General features: G+C 37.2%; 1 protein-coding gene across 2 annotated transcripts in view; it reads right to left on the bottom strand.

Moving 5' to 3' along the window:
- The window catches only part of spns2 (SPNS lysolipid transporter 2, sphingosine-1-phosphate), an 87,403-nt gene that overhangs the window by 24,833 nt on the left and 36,876 nt on the right, over positions 1-25,694 (bottom strand). For both annotated transcript variants that reach the window (XR_013816435.1, XM_079816209.1), the window contains exons 3-5: positions 12,128-12,264; positions 5,714-5,865; positions 1,388-1,454 (exon numbers count right to left, since the gene is read on the bottom strand). Coding sequence is in view for 1 of the 2 variants with exons in the window: in XM_079816209.1 (XP_079672335.1) it covers positions 1,388-1,454; positions 5,714-5,865; positions 12,128-12,264 (356 nt within the window). In the remaining variant the exon portion in view is untranslated. The remainder of the gene's footprint in view (positions 1-1,387; positions 1,455-5,713; positions 5,866-12,127; positions 12,265-25,694) is intronic.

The following is a 25,694-nucleotide window of genomic DNA, read 5'->3' as shown; positions in this document are numbered from 1 at the left end:
CACTCTGTCAGACGTTGCCCTTTCCTGCTAATCTCAAGCTAGTGCTGTAGCTTCTTTCGTGCTTGTTAAGGTTAGAGTTGGGACGCCAAAGAACGAGTGTAATCGAAGAAAGAGCGATCAAGGTGCTATATCTCCTGGCATTTCCCCTCTCCGACCTGCAGAAGATTGATATGGCTCTCAAGAATTATGATATAATCCTCCACTCCACAAAAAAACACACTCCCCTTTCGAGAACGGAAGGCGATTGAGTTCTTCAGGGGCCTGCAAAACAAGCGGAAAGTGGCACAGTGTTTTTTCCCCCTCTCAGAGCAGGATATGGCCGATATGGAGTCCCTTTTCATCTGTCTGTTGTTTTTATACTCATTTAAAGTGCTAGTGATGATTAATTGTCTCCTCAAGGAATGTTTTACTGCATCCAAGAGCTCAAACAAAGGAGCTCCGCTACTGTTTGCAAAAGAACTAGCTACCAAATAAAGCCATTTATGTTCTTGAGGGTCATATAACTGTCATGTAGAGAGGTGTTTTTGTAAGCTTGAGAGGGTTTAATGCTCCTCTTAAAGTCCCCTTTTAGGCCTAAGAGCTCGACAACAGAACCTCGCAGGAGTTTTAAGAGGCAGCCACACAACAAGTTTAATTCAAGTTCACAATAAGACCTTCGGTCGATTCTTTATGACCCCAAGAAAGGAACAAGTAATGAAGCCCACCTGCTAACTTGAGCCTTCACCTGTTAAAGTTTGAACTGAACTCGAGAAGCGGTTGGTTTTAAAACAGCACTGAGCTAATGAAGGAAGAAAGACAGGAATCTAAAGCACCTCAGAGGCCTCTCACTTTCTCCAAAAAGCTGTTTTTGCTCTCTCTCTTCCGCTGCCCAAAAAGTTGCAGACCACTTCCCTTCCTCTCACTCAATCATTTCATAAATTAGTAATTTTAGCTGCATTAAAAGGTGCTCGGGTTTGGGTTAGCACTGTAATACATCAAGGCTACTGAGGAATATCCTACAACAAAAGGGTCTGTGTAAGTGAGCCCCCTCTTCTCCTGGGTCTCTGCAGTACAAAGACCGCAGCGAGAACTGAGAAGACCTTGTTACTGCATTACTCACGGATAGCGTGTATGAGCGGGACCCGAGAGAGCTGGAGGTAATGCTATATTAATGCACTTGAGCTAGCTGTGGGTTGTCAGTGCTCACTGCACTGGCTTCAAGGGGGCAGGAATGTTGTGTTGCTTTTTCAAGAGACGGGCTGAAGGTATTTCGGGATTCACCTGTCTGCCATGGGTTTTAGGGATATTTTTGACCAGGCCGAGAGGAAATCGTGTGTATATGTGGAGGCTGTGCATGCTTCCTTTAAAATATTGATAAAAAACAGGGAGACATTTCAACTGCTCTTACCCTCAGCGCCCAGTACCAATCCCCTCCAGCATCTTTAGCAATGGATCCCAGGATGTAGCCCAGACCGCTGCGGACAGAAAGCAAAACATGTCATTATACACAAGCAAACACATCATATTCTAGGCATAAACATCCACTCTCCAGCTGGTTTGCTGGTCTAAGATGATTTAAGCTGACTGAGCCAGGGTTATTTAAGTTTTTAATAGCTAGTTGTTGTTTTTTTAGTTTTTCGATTTGAGTTTGAGTTTTTAAGTTTTAGTATATTAGGGCTTCCAAAATTCCTGTGCTAACTGATGAAATTCAAACGTTTATGTAGAAATGTATTTAGTTTCAGTTTTTCCCAGTTTAATAACATTGATATAAGCTAGTCTAGCTGGTCTCCTATCCTGCCCAAGCTTGTCTTAAACTAGACTAGCTGATCTAGCAGCCAGCCCAAACTGGTTTTCATTTTGTGTAGATTTTGTGGTCAATGTCCAAAACCACTCTAAAACCAGCAAACCAGACCAGCCTGACCAACTTAGGCTGGTTTTTCTATAAGCTGTTTTGCCATGTGCCCTTGGTCCCTCTCTCTTTCTTTGGAGTCTTTCTCTTCTCTCCCTGGTTGTTTTCCCACCCAGAGCTGTGTCATGCACCCTAAAACTTTCATGCGCTTTGTAGGCTGCCTGAACTCAGCATGCATACTAATGCTGCTGATAATGGCTTTACACTGAACATCACCTCTAGCTATGTAAGAGAGTCAACCACTTAGCATTACTCAGGGGCTTATGATGACAGATCAGCTCCGAGGGAAAGAGAAAGAGAGATGACTTGAGAGAGACACCAGCTTCCCACACTGTGTCGCTTGGGGTTTTGGATGGATTTGGGGACTGTGGTGAAATGCTTACATCAAACGTTCAGATGACCTAATTCTGAGAATCCCCGTCTGAGGCTGTAGGATACGGCATGTGTCTCATGAACTTTCCTTAAAGTTCTTCTAAGGCAAGACTGCCTGACATGAGTGATGCAAGGAAAGGAGGAAGACGAGCACTCAAGGTGGGATCATTTCGACCCTGTCGGTATCTGAGGAATCTGTGAGTCACATCTCTTCAGACGTAGACCAAACTCTCTCAGCTCTGCATCCTGTTTATAGTCTGATAAAGTTCATAATTGCCCTGTTATGATCTCGGTACGGCTGAAGCACATGTGATCTGTTCTTTCTGTATACTATCTGTATGCTGATTATCTGGTTTGAGACTGTTGCTGGATGTTATTTGACTGAGCTGCCTGTCATCGGCTGTTGTGTGAATTGTTTTCTCTTCTTGGTCATAGTCTGAGTCTGTTTAAAAAAAATTGATTGGGCGTCTCAGAGTTTTCCTTTCCATCAGTTCTCAATTTCAGGTTGAATGTATTCCTCCATATTTTCAGCATCCGGTTCATTATTAGTCTCATTCTCAGTCACTCTCTCTGTCTGTCTCTTTCCCATGTTTGTACACCTGTCACCAACCCTCACTGGTTTGTAAAAGGCTAAAGGCAGCAAAAAGAAAAGTTTTTTGCTATTTTAACGTATTATTACACCTATTTAAACACACATTTTCAAAGTGTTTATGGTCCTACAATGTTGTCACTAGTGCACTAGTAAGTGCATGAGGAAGCCACAGAAACATAAAGTAAACTGAATTTATCTTTTGATTTCACAACATTCTTCGATACCAGAAATCAAATAAATGCAGCCTTGGTGATCTTAAACACCTTCTTTCCAAAACATTATTTAAAAAATATATTTTTTAACCAACCACAAACTTTTTGAATAGTATTGTATATTAAATTGTACACTATATACCTATAGAGTGGTTTGATACTGTAGTCTCCTGTTGTTTTGTGTGTGTGTGTCTGGCATAACTGCAGCATTTTACTCCTTCTGTTTAAATTTGGAGCGTCCTTCCCACCATCTAACCTCACATACACTTCCAGTGTTCCCAGACACTCGCACCAGGGTGTCGCTCAGCAGGTAAACTACATTGTTTACCTTTAACTGCCCCTGGCATAACCGACTGATGGACCAGCCTGACCTGACCCATCAAACAATAGGACCTTATCATCACGAACATATGGCTCTCAACATGAGCCTACAGTGACCACTGGACCTCAATGTCAAGAACCCCTTGATTAAGCCTAAACATAACTGTGTAGGGGAGAGCAGGACACAACCTAACGCTTTTTGACTGTCTCAGTTTGTGTAAATCCACTTGGGGTTCAGAGTATTTATTTTTTCCCATATTAATTTCACACATGTCTAGTACAATTATGTGGTTTTGTTTCATTAATACAGTGTATACTTTTTTCTTGATTTACCCCGAAAGAATGGAAGTGAAATGTGACAACGTGCCCCATAGGTGGGGTACATTGTAACATGTGAGGAGCACAATGTAACTTGACCAAATGACAGCTTCAAATGTTACCTGATATAATCAAAAAAATATCCAAGACAACCTAAAATATTTTGTCAATAAAATTATTATTATACTTTTTAAAAATAAAATAATGGCATTTTTTAATCATTAAAAATATACACATTTTTGAGTTTGACAACAAACACATAGCTAAATACAGCTCTACAGCATAGTTCAAAACATAATAATAATGAATCATTTCTGAACATTGACTCTCATGGTTTCTCAAAAGAATTCATAAAAGTATAGAATATAATAGCATATTTTAAATAGGGGCTGGTTGTAACGCAGTGTTACAACATGTCCCACCTGCGCAACTGGGATTTAACCCCGGCTTGTGTCTTCTGCTGGTTAGATCAGCATTTAAGAACTATCTCAACTGTTAAATAACAGATATAAGATTAAAATAATATCCGATTTGTCTTATTTTAAATAAACACAAAAAACAGAGATGAAAACTAAACTTAAGAAATGTACTTTTGCTATGGTTAAATAAACGTTTAGTGATATCTTCTAAAGATTTTTTCTCTAAATAATGTTGGTATGGCAACTAGTAAATACACTAAGTTTCGTCATCCTGGCATGTGTGGAAAGTTTTAAACCATGTGTGTTACAACTAACCCTGCATTAATGGAATATGGCCACTTGGTACCTTACTGATGTTCTTGATTAGATGAGAGTTTTTGGATACTCATTTCAAGCATTTGTGATGTGGTGCCACATTTTCTATATGTACATATGTATTTGTAACACAAGTTGTCGTTATTACTCTGTTCCTCTATGTTTATTAGCAACTAAAATGTTTTCCATGCCCATAAGAGGACTCAAATTTCCTGCCAAACCTTTCTCTTCCTGGAAACAGTAACAACCTGACTGTAGATAAACAGGGCGCTAGACAGGAAGTGAGGCGGCACACTGCAGCGCTCCAGTCTATCACCTCTTATTGTTCGTACTGTCGATCGCTTTGTTAGGGCCGAACCCAGCTAGCCCGCAAATACCAAAACTCTCCTGGGTTGGCTATTTTTCCATCTCGTCCTTTCCTCTAGCTGCACTCAATCTCTCATCGATACTATTACTAGCCCTCAGAACAGGCCTGATGGTGGCAGCTGCTGTGTTCAGATATTTCTTTTCTTCAGTTCAATGGGGGAACAGCTACTTTGTGTTATACAAATGCATGGTCAAAACTTAAAAATTTGTTCGGCCATTAACATTTTATGTTGTTGTTTGTCTCCCCATCAGATTAACAATTGAATTCCAAGATTCTGTATGAGAACGCAATACAGCTAAAAATGCTATGCACGTACATGCATGCATTTATCACCTTTCCTCTGTTGTTTCCCCCCTTTTCTCTCCAGTTTTTCCACCTCAGTGAACAAAAGAAAATGCCACGGCCTGTGTTAAGTGACCGAAATAGGTGAGCTTAAAGTCTTTCCCAGTAGCAAACAGATTTAGAATATCATTGTCCATTTGGCCTATCTGAGGCTGTGACCACCCAAAACCCACAGTTTTGAGCTCAATTCTCCACAACTGACCTTTACTGAGTTGAGATGGTATCTGTGATTATCTGGCTGTCAGAAGCTGTTCCCTTCAGCCACAGTTCACCTAACCTGACTTCAAAAGTCTCAATATACATTACAATTCTTATTATGGCTGGTTAAATAGCAATAATATTATCTGGTTGGATATCAGATCGTATTATAATTGTGCTATTATAAAGTGCTATTGTAAAACCATCTCTAATGAACATCTGCACATCTGAAATTAGATGATAAAACTAAATTAAATTATATTTCTAGGACTTTACCCAATTTATTCTAGAAAATGAATAGATGTAATTGTACCTGATAATGGATTTTTTTATTTTCATTCAGTGGTATTGCTCAAATTTGGGACTCACCTTCCTAGTGGGATGGCCAAGTAGAAAACAGAGAGCATCATGGTCCTTTTGTTGTTTGTGAACAGGTCACCAATGATGGTTGGAGAGATGGATGAGTAGCTTGATTCGCCAATTCCAACCAAACATCTGGACAGCACTAACAGCCAATAATACTGCAAAAGAAAATTTCATATGATCAGACAATTTGAAGTAATTCAATTGGCTATTGTCTCATAACATACACTCTAAAAAAAAAAAGGTTCTATATTGCACCAAAAATGGTTCTTGGCTCGTAATCATAGGGGAACCTTTTTTAGTGCTATATAGCACAAATTTTGGTGCTTCAGTGGTTCTTCAGCGGTTCTTCAGTGCTATATAGCACCAATTTTGGTGCTTCAGTGGTTCTTCAGCGGTTCTTCAGAGGTTCTTCACCGGTTCTTTGACTAAGGTGCTATATAGCACCTCTGAAGAACCGCTGAAGAACCACTGAAGCACCAAAATTGGTGCTATATAGCACTAAAAAAGGTTCCCCTATGATTACGAGCCTTTTTTTTTAGAGTGTATAGACAAAAAAATATGGCTCTCGTTGTTGTTCCTTGAAATTTCAATACTATAGGTCATGATTTCCAGGGTCATTGTGAAGCTTTTTTTCCCTTTTAGCTATTTAAGTCACCGTACAGATCATAACTATCGGTAAAAAACAATGCATCTAAGGAGTGACAGATTACTGAGCCCCGAAACTTTTTCATAAATCTGTTGATTGACATTGAGAGCATGTTCAGGTTTGTGTGGCTCTTCAGATGTTTAACATTCATTATCCTAATGAATCCATCCATTATCCTACATATGTGTCCTACATTTCTGAAACAGTGGGAACATGTGGCTGTTGTCCTCTGACCTCTATCGGCTAGGAAGGAAGCCAGATTAAGAAACCACCCTTCCCTGAAATGGCCTAGACTATAGTCGTTTATGTGAAGACATTTAACTGTGGGTGTGTAATGGACAGCTATACTGCTGTAGAATTTGGGTCACCCTGGCAGTCGGCCAACTGAGGAAGCTAGTTATAGATTTCTCTGTTGCTTGTGCTCACAGTCCATTCCTCTTGACGGTTTGACCTCTTTTTCTGTGCGATTTACACTCTCCTTCATAATATCTCATTTTTATTATGTCACCGGGGGTCTCAGTCTGGCAGCAGTGGGGAGTCTAGCCACACCCAACGCTGATGGAGTGAAAGAAAATAAAAGCAGCAAACATGGGCATTCTCGAGAGACAGCAGGTCATCCCATTATTATATGGTGCTCATATACAGCACACACACACATATACAGATCTGTCATAGCAGACTTCCATCTCCTGAGGGGGCTCACAAAGCCACCTGACCAGCCAGATGCTATTATGGCAGACTTTTGTGTACTAACAAGCTTCCTGTAAAGGCTAATGAGATCTGTGTGTGTGCTTGTCAACATATAGCTATAGTTAAATACATATCTATAGCCCTTAAAAAATATATATTTTATTAAAAAATATTTTTAAAGAAGTCTCTTATGTTCACCAAGTCTGCTTTTATTCGGGTAAAAATGCAGTAAAAACAGTAATATTGCAAAATATTATTACAACTCCAAATAACGATTCCCTTTCAGTCGGTCACGTTCAACGTACGTCGGTGACGTTCTGACATACGTCACATTCTTGACTTTTTTTTGTTGTTGTAACATTTCTTTTTGTAACAATGTTTAGTGTGTAAAGACTTTTACATTGTTGTTTTAAAAAATCACACACACGTTTTCATGTTTTATGGGGAGTTTCCATAGACAATGATTTCATACTGTACAATCTGTATATTATATCCCCCTACACTAACCCTACCCCTAAACCATATCCATCACAGAAAACTTTCTGCATTTTTACATTTTCAAAAAACATAATTTATTATGATCCATAAGTGGATTTCCTCATGGGGGCCAAAAAATGTCCCCACAAGGACAAGGATTTCTGTGTGTGTGTGTGTGTGTGCTTGTGAACATATAGCTATAGTTAAATACGTATCTATAGCCCTTAAAATATATATATATATATATAAATTATATTTTTACATTGCCTTCTTTTTGGAGACACATTTTGTTTTTGTCACCATTAAGTAGGGTTTACCAGGACCGCACACACACACACACGTTTATATAAATTGTATTAGTACAACCAAATTTTTGGACAAAAATATATTGCAACTTATCTTTAGCTTCTATTATTTTCATTGATAATTTGCTTTGGATAAATTCTGATAATTTAAGACGTTTAATTCATCCCTTGCTCTCAAAACAGAGGCATCAAACCTCATGTCCTTCTGTCATCCGATGGTCACTTTTCATTACTGGGAATCCCTCACTCCCTTTCCTGCTTTTCATCCTTTATTCTTTTCCACCTGACAGTCTTTGGTGTGACAGCAGCCACACAACATACAGCCAAAAGAAAAACAACTTTACTTGTTGTTGAATGTTACATAATTCTCAGCGGGGGAATTTCTTTAGTGTACGTGACAGGAATCAGCAATGAGAGACTGCAGCAAGCTAGGTTATCCTCTGGCACTGAGAGGATTTCTCTATCCCTCCCTCTCCCTTTCCCTCTCGGCTCCTTTCCTGCTTTTCATGACTCTGCTCAAAAATGACAAAAGCTATGAGCTAGTTTTTTAGTGACAGAAGTGCTGTGAGGGAAAAAGAGAATAGAGTGATGGAGGAGAGGGAGAGTGGACGACTGGTTGTTTGTTACACAACCTTTTCTCCTTTCACCCCAACACACACACACACACACATAAAAAAATTATGCTTGGGCTGTCATTTGCTGAACATAAATACGTCTGGAGAGCGGTTATTTGAAGTGACACACACACACTTATGTCATCCAGAGATTTATAGTAAAATGGAGGGAGGGACTAGAAGCTGGTGGTTTCTGAACCCCCCAATGCCAGTGTGTGTGTGTGTGTGTGTGTGTGTGTGTGTGTTTACATTAAGATATATATTATATCTATAATGTGATATTCTAAAGTATTATAAGTATTACAAATGTTGTATTGTAATTGTTGTAAATAATTGTTGTCAAAGTACAGTACTAAAGCAAAAATAAACGAGTAATATTTTTTTATATGTCTGGAGAATATTATTAATGATTCAAAATATTTCAAATGAAAATATAAATAGTAGAAGGGGGTGTCTTTCTCCTTTAAATCACAGTATACAGGCAGTCTGGTTGAACTTGATTGTTTGCCAAAGCGGTGCAACTGTTTAGAGAATTTGATCCTGAGACCTCTTTGAGGAGTTTTTGACAGACTGGATGCAAATTGAACGCGCTTAGGTATTACTTTTCTTTGAACACTCACATTTCCGTTTTTATTTGAGCTTGTGGTTGAATGGTTGAAACCCCAAGGTTGAACAACAAAGGCATCTGCCCTGTTATTTTTGTTCCAGACCACAACCAATTCATGAGTTTGCTGTACTGTAGTAGACTGACTGTACACGTCTGACTTCCCTCATCCCTCAAAATCATATACATAAACATGAGCATTCAAATACATTCTGCATGAATATGTGCATATCTAACTAAAAACCACTACCGCTGACACCCCCTGATGTTTTGTTTTCTTGTCATCAGACAAAAGCGACACAATGATGTTAAATATGGTCATGGGAATCATCTTAAAGTCTCTCTTTTAATTGCCACTTACACTCCCTACTTCTGTTTTTTAAGATCATGACTTTAATGTGCAACAAAAGAACGGTCTTTCAATCTTGTTGCAGCAACACAGTGTAGTGAATTGACTGTCTCTTCCCAAAGCCCTGAGAAATCTCGTTAAATGAAGCCAAACAAGTTAAGAGGGATTTTGGATGAGGAACAGATCAACAAGCGGTCTCAAGGTCAGTTTAAGCCATACAGAGATTTAGTGTATATTTTCTTCCTAGTATAAGTGCAGGACATCTTTCAAGAACACAATTACTTTCTTATCCCATAAAATGTTTTCTTGGCGTAATAGTATTTTTCATCATTTCAGTGAATTCTTATGAAACTAATGTAGACCTTCCAGCAATGTTGCAGTAACATTAATGTGATGTGTGGTGATGATGATAAATACGAGATGATCTGCAGACTTCTCTTGGTGAAGAGCGTTATATAACAGCCCACTGCTGTGGGTCGGATGATTGACTGATGAAAGGATATCTGCAGTCTCCACACTGATGTATGCATGTATGTGCATGTGTGTGCGGTCTTGGAGGATCATGTGACTTTGATGCAGACTGGCTCGTCCTGTCAGTATCAACTCAGCATTGCAGATCGAAGGGATTAGCGCATTTATACCCCCGTGGCATTCAGTCGTCATATTCCGATCATTCACACACACACACACACACACACACACACACACACACACACACACACACACACACACACACACACACGCATATATCTTCTACATCCCCACACTCTCTGACTGGCTAATGGAAACCAAACCACACACAAACCATCACTATGTCACTAGATATCACTAAAATCAGTTATTCGTAGCCACGAGGAACATTCCTCCGTTGTCATTTCACAGTCTTCCTCTTATTAACATGGCCTTTTAATTAGCTGCCACTATCTCTCTCTGTTGCAAAAACCTCCCTGGAGACTGGCCACACACGCACACACACACACACACAATTTGATTGAGATGGTGTATGAGAGATTATAGACAATAAGCATCAATTAAATTGTCACGTTTTTTGCCTGCCGTTCCCAGTTTTGCTTTACTGTTGTCTCATTTCCTTTCAACATAGGTTTATTGTGTATGAAGACTTGTATGTTTAAGCACCAATACATAACTATATTTAGAGTGAGAATTAGGCTACAGTCATATAGTCAGAGTATGGGTTTGACAACTGTATTTACTAACAGATGTCACTCTTGAATCATTTAAAAAAAAAAAATTTTTTTTATCCATGGGCATTTTTATGATGAATATACCTTTTTCTAGTTATGCCAAACTCTACAGCATGTTATTGAGTAGAAATTTACTGTACTTTTTTTATTTTTTTTAAATAATTCTTATCCAGTAAGAATTCTTATCACCATTGGATCTTAATGAGGATATTCAGATGGAGGACTGGATGGAAGCATGTAAAGATCTTCAATCAAAAACAATGAACACACGTCTGAAACTGCTACAATAGAAGTGGTGAATGCGATTTATGTAACTCCAGTTGTATTGCATAAATATAATGAAAATGCCCCTGACACTTGCTTTAGATGCAGTGAGTTTAAAGGTTCACTATATCATTGCATTAGGGAGGGTGAAGAAGTCAAGAATATTTGGAAAGGTGTGAAAGAAATGATAGAGAAGATCCTTGATGTGAACTATTCACTGTCACCTTTACTTTTTTTAAAAAAATTTATTTAGGATATTGTTAAAAAAGAAAGAGTATATATTTGAATATGTATTATTCAAGCAAAATGGCTTATTTGTTTAAATTTGTGCACAAAATATAGGATGTTGGCCAAAAGAAATGGTAACACATGTCAATTTAAAAGATAACATATTTTAAGAGATAAATATATTGTTTTTGATGGATTTTGGGAACCATTCAAAATTTCAACCTTAAAATGTGGTGGAGTTAGAAAGGTGTTAATGGAAGACTAAGAAAAGAAGTGGTACTACTGAATATCAATGTAAAATAGTGATAAGTAGTTATTTTCTACTTGCATAGAAATGTATTATGTACACACAAAAAAAATCTTATCACAAACAAATAGAAAAAAAATGGGGCTTTTGATTATTGAGGACAATGGGGGAGCCTTGAATTTTAAAAATGTTTTGTGACTCTCCAACATGATTGGCTAACAGCTGTGATCTCTTAATGACATGAGCGAGTGAGTGAGGGCTGGATGAAGCAGGGAGTAAGATACAGAAGACAAAGAGGATGACACAGTAATAGAGCTGTAACAAAAGGTCTTCTGAGACAGGCCTAGTGTTATGCTAAGTTAGCATGTCATTTAATCATTTCATCTTAGCAAAATGGAAAAAGAAAAAAAGCAAAGGACGAGATAGAGAGAGAGAGAGACATCTAAATAATAAACTACACTGAGATGTTTTTTTTTTCCCCTATGTAAAATGAGTCCTGCTATGTTGAATGACTTGAGTGTCATTTCAAAGCGCTCTCAAATGAGCCAGAAACTGAATGAGCTTTAGAGATGCTACAGCTGGGCTGGGTTGTTGATATCTAAAAATATCCAACTAGCACTGCAAGAACCAACCCTTTCTAAGCAAAAACAAGCTACATTTATATTTTAAAGAGTCTTTTAAAATGATAATCCTGATGATATGATTCCTAATATGATGAGAGGTTCTGGGCAGACATGAGTTTGAAGGTTTAGGCTGCTTGTAGAGGAAGATGAGAGTATGGCACTTACTTCTTTGGTAATAAAGGAGCTTAGCAGCGTCACAAAGGACCAGAAGATAATTCCAGAGCTCAGAATGATCTTTCTGTTGAAACGGTCCCCCAGGTAACCGAAAATGGGTGCGGCCACCATGAAACTGCAGATGAAAACTGGAAAGAAAAACAGAAGCAGACATGTTTAACATTCCTTGTCACATTTATCTCATACTTTGTAGCATTTCTGTAACGTCATGACGGAAATAACACGGTCAGTTCTGAAAAACACGTAGTCCACTGATGGGAACTAAAAAGATAATGCCATGTGTCTCCGTCAGCTTGGGAATCCAGTCCACATCCTTATTCTTTAAAATGACGAGGAAGCTTTAAGATTCACTTTCTATTTCCCTAATTCACTTCCTACCCACAATCCCCTTATGTGCTTCTGCCCATTACATCAATGGCCAGAAAAAAAAACATATACTCACAAGAGTATTCCTAACTCAAGATTGGTTTAACCACGCAGTTTAATATGACTGTAGATTTGCTTGATGCTGAACCCCCCCCCCCCGCCCCTCCCCCGATCATTTCTATATCTTTTCATATTTTAATTTATGAAATGTTTTGAACATTTATATTTTATATTTTGATTATTTCTAGATTTTGAGAGTTTAATTTAGTTTATAAAATTTTTTGTTTCTATATTTTTTCATATTGTAATTTATGTTATTAAAAAAAATTTAATGTTGTTTTATATTTTGATAATTTATATATTTTCCCATTTAATTTGTATATTTATAATAGGTTATTTTTTATTGAATTCTTTTGGACTGTTTCTATATTTCAGTTTTTTCACTGCTTCTGTGTATTTTCCCCATAATTTCTGTAGTTACCGTATACATCTCAGATATGCACACCTGATAGACTCTTTACTTTCTCATGCAATGTGAGAGAAAGTATCATATTTATGTGGTATGCCCAGATATTACTCCCTGTACTACACACCTGCATACTTCTAGAACATACTTTATTAACAGTCTTCAACTACAGTAAATCAAGTACACTTAAAAGTAGCTAATGTAAATCATTTGTGTAAAAGTCCCAGATATAATCTTTTTTGTAAGATTTCTTAATCCCGCAGTTGCTGACGTGACGACAACTCCAGTTGGGTGCGCAGAAAAAGGCATCTAAAATGCTTTCGTAATGAGTTTGCATTGATGGCATGAAGTACTAATGCTCATCTGGAAACTTCAGAGCTGCAGATTTTGAGGATTTTTGCCATCCGCATAAACATTGCAGTGGTTGTGTATGTTGCAAAGTGAGGATGTGTTTGTAAGCTAACAGAGATAGAGAAATGCGGTGCCGTTGAGTTGCTATAAAACCTGCACATATATACTATATATTACAGTGCCGTGATATTTAATAATAAATCTGTCCAAGTCTGAGGCTATAAAGTCTAGTCTGAATTTTTAGCCGTCTCCCACCCTTGATGAATGGCCATGTTTGGGTATTTAATAACTCCCCATTTTTGCGGAAGGCTGAATTTGCTGAAGCCACCGGAAACATTGCCCTGTGTTATCCTTGGCTGCTTGTTCAAGCCAAACTCGACCCGACTTGAGTATATCCACTCTAGAAACAGGCACGGAGCCCACACCGAGCCTGCTGGGAAATCAGCTCTCTCGCCACACTCTCAAATCTGTACAAATTATAGCAGCACTATATGCTAAATGATCTGCTATTTCATCCCTGAGTTCTCTCGCTTAGTGATCGTAATTAGGCTGCCTTTGAAATCCGTTCCAAACGTGAAAAAGACTTCTGAATGCTCAACGTTGTGTAAATACAAAACAAAAGTGTGTAAACTATGTTTGTGTGATTTAACTGAGTCAGAGCTGGACTTGTTTACAAAAGCATACAGCATGTCTTATTTGATAAAAGAGGATGCTGTAAATATGGCAGAGAGGAGATGAGAGTGAAACTGTCACTCTGTTGTGCAACCTGCAAAACTGAAGACAGGATTAAAACGTCGCATTTTTGTTTCACGACAAGAAAAAAAGTCTCATAATGAAACTGTTTGCGTGTCATTTCTCTGCCAGTAATACCACACAACATCACAGTCCTCTCCTGTCAACTATTTAGCTGTTACCACACACTGCGTAGGAGCAGGGGTTTTCAAACGTTTCCCCACATACACTATCGTTCAAAATTTCGGGGGCAGTACATTTTTAAAAATGTTTTTGAAAGAAGTCTCTTACACTCACCAAGGCTGCATTTATTTGACCAAAACACACTGTAAACCTGAATGCTCAAAATAATTAATTGGTTTGAGTAGGTAAACTTAAATTAAACAATTTAGTTCAATCGAATAAACTTTTATGAGTATTTTGAACTTTCTTTTTCTTTTGAGTTCACAAAACTGACACATTTTAAGTAATCTGAATTGTTTCATTGTTTTGAGTTTTATGAACTTGTTCCTTTAAACAAACTTAAATGTAACTGAAACTGAATTGGGATTTCTATTTCCCAGCATGCTTTGCCATGACACTCGAAAGGGAGAGTAAATGCTAAATTTAAGTGTACATCCTTTTTTTCGGCAAGATTAATTTTAAATGGGATATTTAGTAGTGTATAATGTTTGTGGAGTTACCATCAGGATGACAAGTGGAGCATGAGCTTAGTTTGAGAACAGATATGTGTTAAATGTTCTATAATGTTGTACTCATGCAGCTATGCTAATGCTATCAAAGCATTATGTAACCAATTTAGCAGTTAGCGTTTACTGAATTAGGTATCTAAAGCTAGCCAAATTTCCACTACTAAAAATATTTGAGATTACATGATACTATTAAGTTAAATTAATTAGCTTACTCAAATATTTCAGAGTAGATTTAAGAGTAATTAAAATGTATGAGTACAAAATCAAAAATCTGCTTACTAAAACTTTGAATGTATTAGTTTTGATAAATTGAATGTGTTCTATGGGTTCAAAACTAGTGCATTTAATATAAATATTAACATTACTTACATTACATTATGACTTTATTATAACTTAACTTTGACATTTTGTGAAATCTTGTATTCTTGTATTCAAAAATTGTGTGGGCCTCCTAAGCAAGCAAGGAATAAAGAAACAAAGAAGAAGTATGTCAACAATGTGCATTTAATCAGACAGGGTGAATATGGCAGAAATGAAATACTGAATGAACAGAAATCCCACAGGCTATGATCCATCTAAGCACAGCTCAACTAAAGCAATCAACACCTCTCCCTCTTTCTGTGATGTTGATCTCCTCACTTTACCCTGAGTCATCTAAGCCATGTCCTCTGCTAATTCCTCCGTTAATGACCTCACTTCTCGTCTGTGTTCATCACATCATATAACTTTGCACATCAATTACACCTGTGTGTGTGTGTGTGTGTGTGTGTGTGTGTGTGTGACAGAGAAAGACACAGTATCCAAAGAGAGACAGAACATATGGACCAACACCATACACACAACGTGTGCAGTGAATGGCTCCTGAAATATCCATGCCTCATCTTTCCCTGATGAACTGTTCACTCTGAATTAGCATGGTAGACAGATCAGGATGCTCATTCTTCATAGGGTGAGTTTCACATTAAGGACAGATTCTTGACAGAGGGACAAAGACTAGACATTTACGTTTAGTCATGTAGCAGATGCCAATTCAAATTACAAATGAGAAACAAATGAGACAAGCTAAAAGAGCAACATGCTTTTTTCCTACATGCTCTAGCTTAGAAAAAAGGCAACCGCATAGGGACAAAGTCTGCACTATAATTCCAGCAACAAATAAATGCTGAAATAAACAACATTCAAAGATTGTACACAGCTCTCTAGAATACTTAATTCTGGTTTGTCAAGTATTTTTCTATAATGACCAATAAACTGTACGCTGTATATTGAACATTATTCCAATCAACTGCTTTCTTTCTTTCATAGTGCTTTTATAACAGATTTTTTTAAATAATTACTATGATTAATTGTATTATTCAATGCTATAATTAAATTTACTTTGCTAATTTAATTACTAATTATGTGTTGAACATTTTTAATAAGAAAAAAATGATGGTGCGCTGAAAAGGTTTGCTGTGAATAGTTTGTCAAATTGCTCTGACCTGAAGTTATTTGCCTGAAGCTATTCCCCATTAACATACTTCCTTATAATGGTATTTCTGACATGGCTTAAGGCATGTCACACACCTCACCTGTCCTTCCAGGTGACTTCTGTGGGAATTTTCTGCTTTATGTGACCTCCAGAGGAGATTTATTAAGAAAACATGAGCAGCCGTGTAATGTGTTTCAAGTGGCTGATTCATCGCCTGTAAATGTCTTTCTGGATTCCTTCTCGTTTAGAGCGCAATGTTCCTCTGTCACTCACCGCTACTTGTCTTCTATTTAAAATTCATGCCGCCTTGAAACTGTCAGAAAAGCTCCCAGATAGATGAGTGTACACACTCACACTCCTCTTTTTTCCCTTAAAGGATGAAATATGATATAAAGAAGGAGTACATCCCTTCACCGTTCTGACAGAGAATGACAAACACTGCACCATCACCTCTTTCTTACTTGCTTCCTTTAACCCGTCTGTCAGAGCGTGGTGACCCTCTATATTTGGTCTTTGTCATGCAGGACCCCGCTAGCTCTTTAATTTTATATTCCATAATATAGTTAGCCTCACAACAGTATTGCTGTTTTCCATGCTGTGTATTAGCAACAGGAACCAAAGAAACGAATTGCATTGGCTCACTACTGTGTTTTATTTTTTATATATCCTCTAATACACACAAATATTGTAAACCATCTTGGAGACCATGGAAAAGTCTTTTCCTGGAATATTTCTTTGGGTTTTACACAAACTTTGCATTATGTTTGCAGTGGAAGAAATGGTTTCACTGACAGTGGTGCAATGATTCATGAGAGTCAATGTAGCTATTTGTCTATGGCAAACAGACATCACATGAGACTCACACTATACTAATAATAGATGCATAGATGATATAGGTGAATGTTGCATGCACAATGTTGCCTAGAATTGCATGAAGGCCGGTGAACAAATGTTTCTTAAATGAGGAATTAATTAAGTCATTTGGATAATTCACATTATCTGAAATTAATCTTCTGTTACCTTACATGACCAGTGTTGGGGAAAGTTACTTTTACAAGTAATGCATTACAATGTTGTGCTACTCCCTAAAAAAGTAACTAATTGTGTTAATTAGTTACTTTTTATGGAACGTAATGCGTTACATTACTTTTACGTTTTTCTCACCTGGGTGGGCTTGCTTGTTTATTTTTTAATAACAACAAAAAAAATCTATTTTTGGCTAATGTAAAGGCCTTTTCACACCAAAAGTGAAATGAATAAGCCTCAGGCTAATGGAAATGCAAATTCACGCCTATACAGCAGAGGGCGCAGCTCAAACAAACCTTTCAGCTGTGCTGCCATTCTAGATTGCTGACAAATAGGATGCAAAAGAAAGTTCGAAATGTTTTAAAAATGAAACACAAATGTGATGTTTATCTAAAGTCATTTTTGCTTATTAGTATGGTTGCAGTGGATCGTCAAAGGTCAGCAGCAAAGTCATTGGTTAATAAAGTGAGATTAAATACATCAAATATATTTGTGTAATTTAATATATTTAATTATTGCAGGTAATTTTCTGAGATTGCATTTCACTGTTTTTAACAATTTTGAGGAATATTGAATCTGTGAGATGAGTAAATGCCGGCTCACATTTATTCCAAAACTACAATAACCATTATGTTCACGCAGCACACACAGCGTCTATGCATTTACTCTCGATTTCTTTCAACATGAACAGAGAGCTGTCAGTCAATAAATGGGAAAACTTGCTTATTTGAAAAAGTAACTCAGATATTTAGTTGTACATTTAAAAGTAATGTGTTACTTTACTAGTTATTTGAAAAAAGTAATCTGATTACACAACTTAAGATACTTGTAATGCAATGTATATGAAATTAGTGACTCTAATGAGCCGGTTCCTTTTAGTGAATGAAAGCAATGTAGCATGAACAGTGTAGGCCAATTCACAAACAAATGATTCATAGGAGTCGATATATATATTACATTTTAAATTGTAATATTTTTCAAAAATGTTACTGACCCCAAACTGTGTATATTCTTTTTTTTTTTTAGGAAACACTGCGGTACACTAACTTTAAGGATGCACACTGTTAGACATTTCTGTAATTTGTACAGTTATTTACTATATATCACCCAGTATAATACTGTAAATTCTCTTTACAGTAAATAACTGTAATACCCGTTGCATCATGGGTATTTTCTATGACGTCAAACACCAAATACAGTGATTTCCTGTATTTTTAAAAAATAAAGTATAATGCTGTATTTACCACAACGGCCTATTTGGCACAATTGGGATCGACAGGATTTGCTTTAGATTTATATTAGGAACCATCAGTGCAGCGTTGAAAGTTTCACCCGAGGAGAGAGCTCACGGTTCCAGAGAACATTATGAGCTGTGTCCGGACACCCTGCGAAGATTTTTTCATCCCCCGTGAGAACGGCAAACAAGCAAGGTAAGTGTGATTTGTACTATCCGCGGTTGTCTGCACCCCAATTTTAGCTTGTCAGCATTGGTGCTAAAAACTGAGGTAAACCTAACGTTTTATGAATTTATTGAATTAGATTAGGAACCGGTGCAGCGTTGTAAGTTTTGCCCGAGGAGAGAGCTCACAGTCCGGACAACATACTTTACATAACGTTAGGTTATCATTTGCTTAAACTTTGCTGCTAAAAACTGAGGTAAACCTAACGTTTTATTTTTAAAAAATGAGTATATTGAATTAGATTAAGAACCAGTGCAGCCAGCGTCGTGTGTAACGTTACTGCCCGAGGAGAGAGCTCACGGCCCGGACAACATACTTTACATAACGTTAGGTTATCATTTGCTTAAACTTTGCTGCTAAAAACTGAGGTAAACCTAACGTTTTATTTTTAAAATATGAGTATATTGAATTAGATTAAGAACCAGTGCAGCCAGCGTCGTGTGTAACGTTACTGCCCGAGGAGAGAGAGCTCACAGCCCGGACAACATACTTTATAACGTTAGGTTATCATTTGCTTAAACTTTGCTGCTAAAAACTGAGGTAAACCTAACGTTTTATTTAAAAAAAAAATGAGTTTATTGAATTAGATTAAGAACCAGTGCAGCCAGCGTCGTGTGTAACGTTACTGCCCGAGGAGAGAGCTCACGGCCCGGACAACATACTTTACATAACGTTAGGTTATCATTTGCTTCAGCTTTGGTACTAAAACTGAGGTAACATAAACCTAACGTTTTATTTTTAAAAAGACTTAACGTTAGTGAGTTTATTGAATTAACTTTACCAATACAGTGAAGATTTTGTTTATCGAGCATATTAAGCGTACATTAGGACGACGTTAGTTAGTAAATTAACGTTGGCCACTAGTTGCAAAAAATAATGTCGTTAACAAGCAAAGTTTACATTTGGATTGACATTATTTATTTAACATTTTAGATAAGAATACCAGGAGCCTGCCTGTGCTGTGCGACACTGGAACACAACGGTAAGTAACGTTACTCCTCTTTGTTTCTCCACATATTACTGATAATTCAAAGTTTTTCTTGTATGTTTTAGTCGGGTCTGTTTAACTGAATCACAAAATTATTTAGTTTTTCCACCTCTTTTTAGCTGTAACTAGCCATGTACCATGTTTTTTTTTCATAAATTATATTATACTAAAATAATCCAAAACTGTGTTTGTCCAGGACTGACAGATTATAATTTTATTTTCTGGAATTTAAGCAGTCCTGGACAATTTTTGGATGATTTTGGCAGATGAAATATAATTTATGAAAAAAACATGGCAAAACTTTAGAATAATGTTGCTCAAGTGCAAACCTGAATACATTTCTGAACACAAAAGAAGATGAAGAATGTTTGTAACCTAACAGATTGAGGCACCATTCACTTCTATAGTAATTTTTTCCTACTATGGAAGTGAATGGTGCCTCAAAATTATCTGGTTACAAACATTCTTTAAAAGGTTTAGAACAACAGGGCGAGTAAATGACAGAATTTACTTTTTTTTTTTTGTGAACTATCCGTTTAATGACAGACCATTATTCTAAAGTGTTACCAAAAACATTTAAAGCAAAGGCACTAAGGGTGATGAAATTTAAAATATCTTTATTCTCTTAATTTTCTCTTGCTTTAAGTTTTTTTCGTGAGGAAAAACCCAGAGGAGGGAACAAGATGCACCACCAAAACCAGAGTGAGTCGGAAGACCGGGGAAGTTGTGAACAGGAAGACCACTGTAATCAACAACAGAGTGTCATCCTTCCTTCGCCACCTAATGGAGTTTGAATGGAAAAACTTGGACTAGGTGAGACACTTTTTTAATAGGATATGTAATGTACACAGACACTTACGCTGCATTCACACAGGGCGTCATGCCGGTTAGAAATTTTGTCTGACCTGACACAGCGCCGACGCCACGTGACAGTGACGTATGGCATCAAAGCACCGCGAGAGCGATTCGAGAGCAGCCGCTAATACAGCCGGTGCAGTTTCTCCAGAGCGACTGCACAGACTTTGATGAGGACACAGCTGTTCCACGATTGGCCAGATTCTCCGCATGACAGCGATCACATGTGTTTCGTGTTTATTCTAAAACCTTCAGTTCCTCTAATGTGCACAAATCTCTTTTTTATAACAGTTAAACCTCTTTTCATGTAGTTGCGATGTTATATTGTCATGTTTATCAAAATAAAACAGATGAAAAACATAGACCCCACTTCATTGATAGTTTAGGCTTGTATGTTAACTTTATTCTTGTACAAACACACGCTGTATTAATCAGTGCATAAAGTATTACATGACAAAAAATGTCTCTGAAACATCTGTGTATTGACAAATATTGCATTTATTTCACTTCAGCTGATAAAGTGTGCAAACACCGCGCGAGCGTCACTGCGGGAAGCAGAAAGTGTCAGACTTCACGTCTCCGTTTGCAGCTCCTCCCCGCCTGCACGCGGCTACTCTCGCCGATTGGTTGCATCCGGCCACAGCTGATGTCCAACACACCTTTCAACTTCTGCCGCTTGCAACGTGAGTGAAGCGACGCGACGGAACCCACAATTCAGTTCAGCAACGCATGATGTCAACCATTCAAAGTAAATGAGAAGCGTTAACGCCAGTGCCCCGTGTGAATGCAGCATTAAGTTTGAGGATACCTTACTAAAGCTAATGCAGTATACATGTAATCCATCCTGCAATAAAAGGTTACATTGTTGTTTTTGATTAAATAGTTTGTGAAATCATGTTGAGGTGATTCAGTAATATTACTTTTTTGGAGCATATAGTTTGTGCTGCTGCTACTATTATGTACTAACAGTTTTCTTTAGTTTTTTACTCAATATCAATTTTGTTAAGCTAAATAACAGACACCTCTCTAATATGCAATCAGGTTCAGCATCACTACAAAGTACATTCTTCAAAATATTCATAACATTGAATCACCAGCTAAAACAAAAACTGAACATTTCATTTCACATCTTCATGAAGGCATTGTAGGACTGGATTAGACTAGACCGCATATGTTGAGCTAGGTGTACCTCAAAGTGTTAACTGTCTATAAAATAGTATTTTACCATTATGATGAATTGTAATGGGATTATTATTTTTTATTAAATTCCAACAGTGTAAAAAGTTTGTGTATACTCAAATTGTATGACTAACTTCATATCATTCTTATCTAGAGGGACTTCTTGCCATAATGGAGCAGAATCCTGGTTCCTGTTTGAAATCATCCAATGTGGAAGATGGCACAGATCGGTACAGACATGAAACTTGTGTTTGTGTTTGTGTTGTGTTGTGTTGTGATAACTTGTTTCAGAATTAATTTGCTTTTTGTTTATATTTTATTCATGTATATGTGTATTTTGCACCAAAGTTACAGTATTCTTCAACCAACTATTTACAGTATTCTACCAACTATTTTCTGCAGAGTTTTTAAAATTGTAGCTCAAACAATAGTGTGTGGTGCTAGCAAGGTCATGGGTTCAATTTCCAGGGAAAGCAAGAACTGACAAAATGTAAAATGTGTATCTTGAATGCAATGCAAGTCGTCTGCCAAATGCATAAATGTAAATTTAAATAATAAGTGATATTGAATGCAATCTGATTACTTTTATACATGATTTTCTGAAAATAAGATTTGATTCGAGGATGTTTTAAAGTGAACTTTTCCCACACATTTAAATGTTTAAGTTAAAGCACTTAAAATGTTTTAAATAAAGAATTTTATATTTCATAATAATTGTCTGTTTGGATTACTTCTGTAGGATAGATTAATGTAAGAATTAATGTAATTCAGTAAGTATTAATGATTGAATAGGATTAGGATTAATGCACTGTTAACCAAGGTTTACAGTAACGGTACTGTATTACAAAATTACAGTAACATGTAGTTACTGTAAACTGAAATGCGGTTATTGTACTGTAAATCTCAAATACAGTAACTTACTGGCAACAGTGTTGCCAGTAAGTTACTGTAAAATCTCTTATAAATGTCTAACAGTGCATATCTGAAAAAACTGTCTGTATTTCCTGTATCTGTATGACACTGCATTCTACATACTTTAAGTCTAATTGTCTGACCCAATAAAGATGTACTGACTAAAGGAACAACCAGATTTTTACCCCAGTGTCTGAGATGTCACATCCCCGAAACATCTCAGTTTCGAATTTGTGGCTGATGCTTGACAACAGAACTCCTTGATGAAATAGCAGAGATGCTAGCTCACATTCTGCTACCTGTAAACCGCTATAAACAGAGGAAACCCAACCTGCTTCTGTTGATGCAAATTACAGCCCAATGCAAATTACATACTGTAATTATCCGCCTTACATCACATCACAGAAAAACATTAGGTGTGGCAGAGTGCCCAAGAGTCACTGTTGCATTTGAAACATTATGCTGGTGATGTGCTGTAATGTCAAGCTCTTCAAAACGTTTGCGTCAGGCTACTTAATAGGCTCATTAGGCTTTTTTGCACTTCTAGACAACACATATTTGGGCTGTGTCAAAGTGAATGAAGCATCCAAAGCTCCAGCACGGCCTTCCCCATACAGCCAATGGCGATTTGAGCCAGTGTGGGCAAGTGTGATTTAACAGGCAAAAGTGGGTCATGTGTGGTGGGCTAGCTGTGGATGACTAAACTAATGACATCACACCGCATTTAATTGCCTGGATATCTTTTATTTGCAGTGTTCAAATAACGCCTCAACTTCGTGACTCAGCCTTCAATCGCAGCTGAAGTAGGAGTGAGTGATGTAATCAGTGTAGGAGTAGCCTCAGAAAATAGTAAGACATATATACACCTCTAAAATCTATATCAATCAATGGTCGTTTTCAAGGCCTTTTAATTGAACAGATCAGATTAAATCTTATTCAATTAATTGTGTGTTTGAGTGGCTGTGTAGGCTCAATCTAAGGATACTTCTATTGCTTCCTTTGATCAAAGACCAAAGCTTGACTTGAGACATGTTACTATGACAACAGGACTATACCTGTACTGCACTATGCAGTTTGTGACTCAGTCAAGAACTACCATCCTTTTAACCAGCATTGTCTCGCTGTCAAGGAGAAACACGCTCGTCCATGAAGCCTTCACCTGTGTGACAAGTTGACAACAATGACTTTTGTTCTCCTCTAATCATTTCTTTTGGACGGCAGTCGGGCAGTGTGTGAGTGGGTGTTTGAGCACAGAAAAATCGTGACTAGAGGAGGAGGAGGACACGCATAGAGACACACCACCTGAAAGCGCAGAAAGAGTTTTTACTGTCTGAAGGCAAAACTGTTAGGGCTACAAGTTCATTTAGCATGAGAATTGCCGGCATTGAGATGGAAAGCATTATACAACAGGTTAATAAGGGGGAAGCTAAGCTCGGTAAAGACATCATAAATTAGCCGGAAAGTGTCAGGGATACCCCTGATTTAAAAAGTCTTTGAAAAAAAAGTCTTTGCATCATGAATGCAGCATCACTTGAAGAGTGAATAATGTGAAACTGTATCTGTAGAGACAAAGCTATGGATATTTATTTGCTGCAAAATGGGACTAACTTGAAAAAGTTTGTTTGTAGCAGAGCTTAACAGATTGTGACATGGGCAAGATAGAAACATCTTATGCTCTGAGCCCTTTTATCTCTGTGTTATCTAATCTGTAATATAATAAAGATAAAATGTTTTCTCTTTCTATATATTTTCTTAGTAACTATGTTTGAATCAATAATATAATAAAACATTATTTTAATCTATATTTTTGTTTTCCTGTAAAAAACCTAAATCTCCTTAACAGTGTTAGGGACGGCGTTACTCCCTAAAAACTTTTTTTAAGTTATGCAATTAGTTACTTTTTATGGAAAGTAATGCATTACGTTACTTTTGCATTACTACTTTCTCGTCTGGGCTGGGCTGGCTTGTTCGCTTTTTAATAACAAAAAATATATATTTTTGGCAATTTTTGGGAAGTGTACAGGCCTGCAAATTCACACCTGTACAGTAGAGGGCACCGCTCAAACAAACCTTCCAGCTGTGCTGCCATAGGATCGCAGAAAAATAAGACACAGAAGAATAAGACGCAGGAGTACAACAGCACTCTTACTTCAGCAATAAAAACAAGAAATGAAACACAAATGTGATGTTAATCTAGTCATTTTTGATTATTAATATGGCTGAATTGGATCATTGATGGTCAGCCGCAAAGACATTGTTTAGTAAAGTGAGATTAAATACATAGTGTTATTTAACATATTTAATTAATGCGGGTTTGCGTAACATTCAGAGTTTGCATTTTACTTTTACTCATATGGAGGAATACTGAATATGTTTTTGTGCAAGGTAGATGAATAAATGCATGCTCACATTTAGTCAAAAATGGGGAAAACAAAGTAACTTGCGTTACTTATTTGGAAAAAGTAATGCGTCACTTTACTAGTTACTTGAAAAAAGTAATCGGATTACATAACTTGCGTTACTTTTAATGCTTTACCCCCAAACTGCTCCTTAAAACAACATACATGTTCAGGAGGTATCTTAAAGATACATTTTCTTTTTAAAACACACACTTTCACTAAATTGTTTGGGCTAAAAAAAACTAAAATTAGTAAAAATTAAAAAGAAAATAAAAAAAAACTGTGTGATGCTAATTGCCGGTTGGCCTACAAAGTGGCGACATACCTGCACCACTCCATGTATATTGTATTAAGTATGTTTAGAGAAATAAAATGATGTGTTTTTTGCTGTGTTAAGTACACGAATCCACTAAAAATCTCAAACTTGGAAGGTTTTAGATACATCCATATGAGGACAATATTTAGGAATCGAGAGAGAAAGAGTAAAATGCATGTCAAACGCACATATTTGTTCATGTGCCAGTCAAGTCCATGATCTGAACGTGATGGAGAACACACACTCTCTCTTCTCTTTCTGTTCTACTGTTAGGAAAGCTAGCCAAGCTAGTGTGTTCATCGTACTAAATCATCATGCTTCTCTTATCGGCTCGCTCCAGCTTTG

Source organism: Gobio gobio (assembly GCF_949357685.1).
Source record: "Gobio gobio genome assembly, chromosome: 4".
Taxonomy (NCBI): Eukaryota; Metazoa; Chordata; class Actinopteri; order Cypriniformes; family Gobionidae; genus Gobio; species Gobio gobio.
The sequence above is the reverse complement of the archived record's forward strand: the minus strand, read 5'-3'. Positions and strand labels throughout refer to the sequence as shown.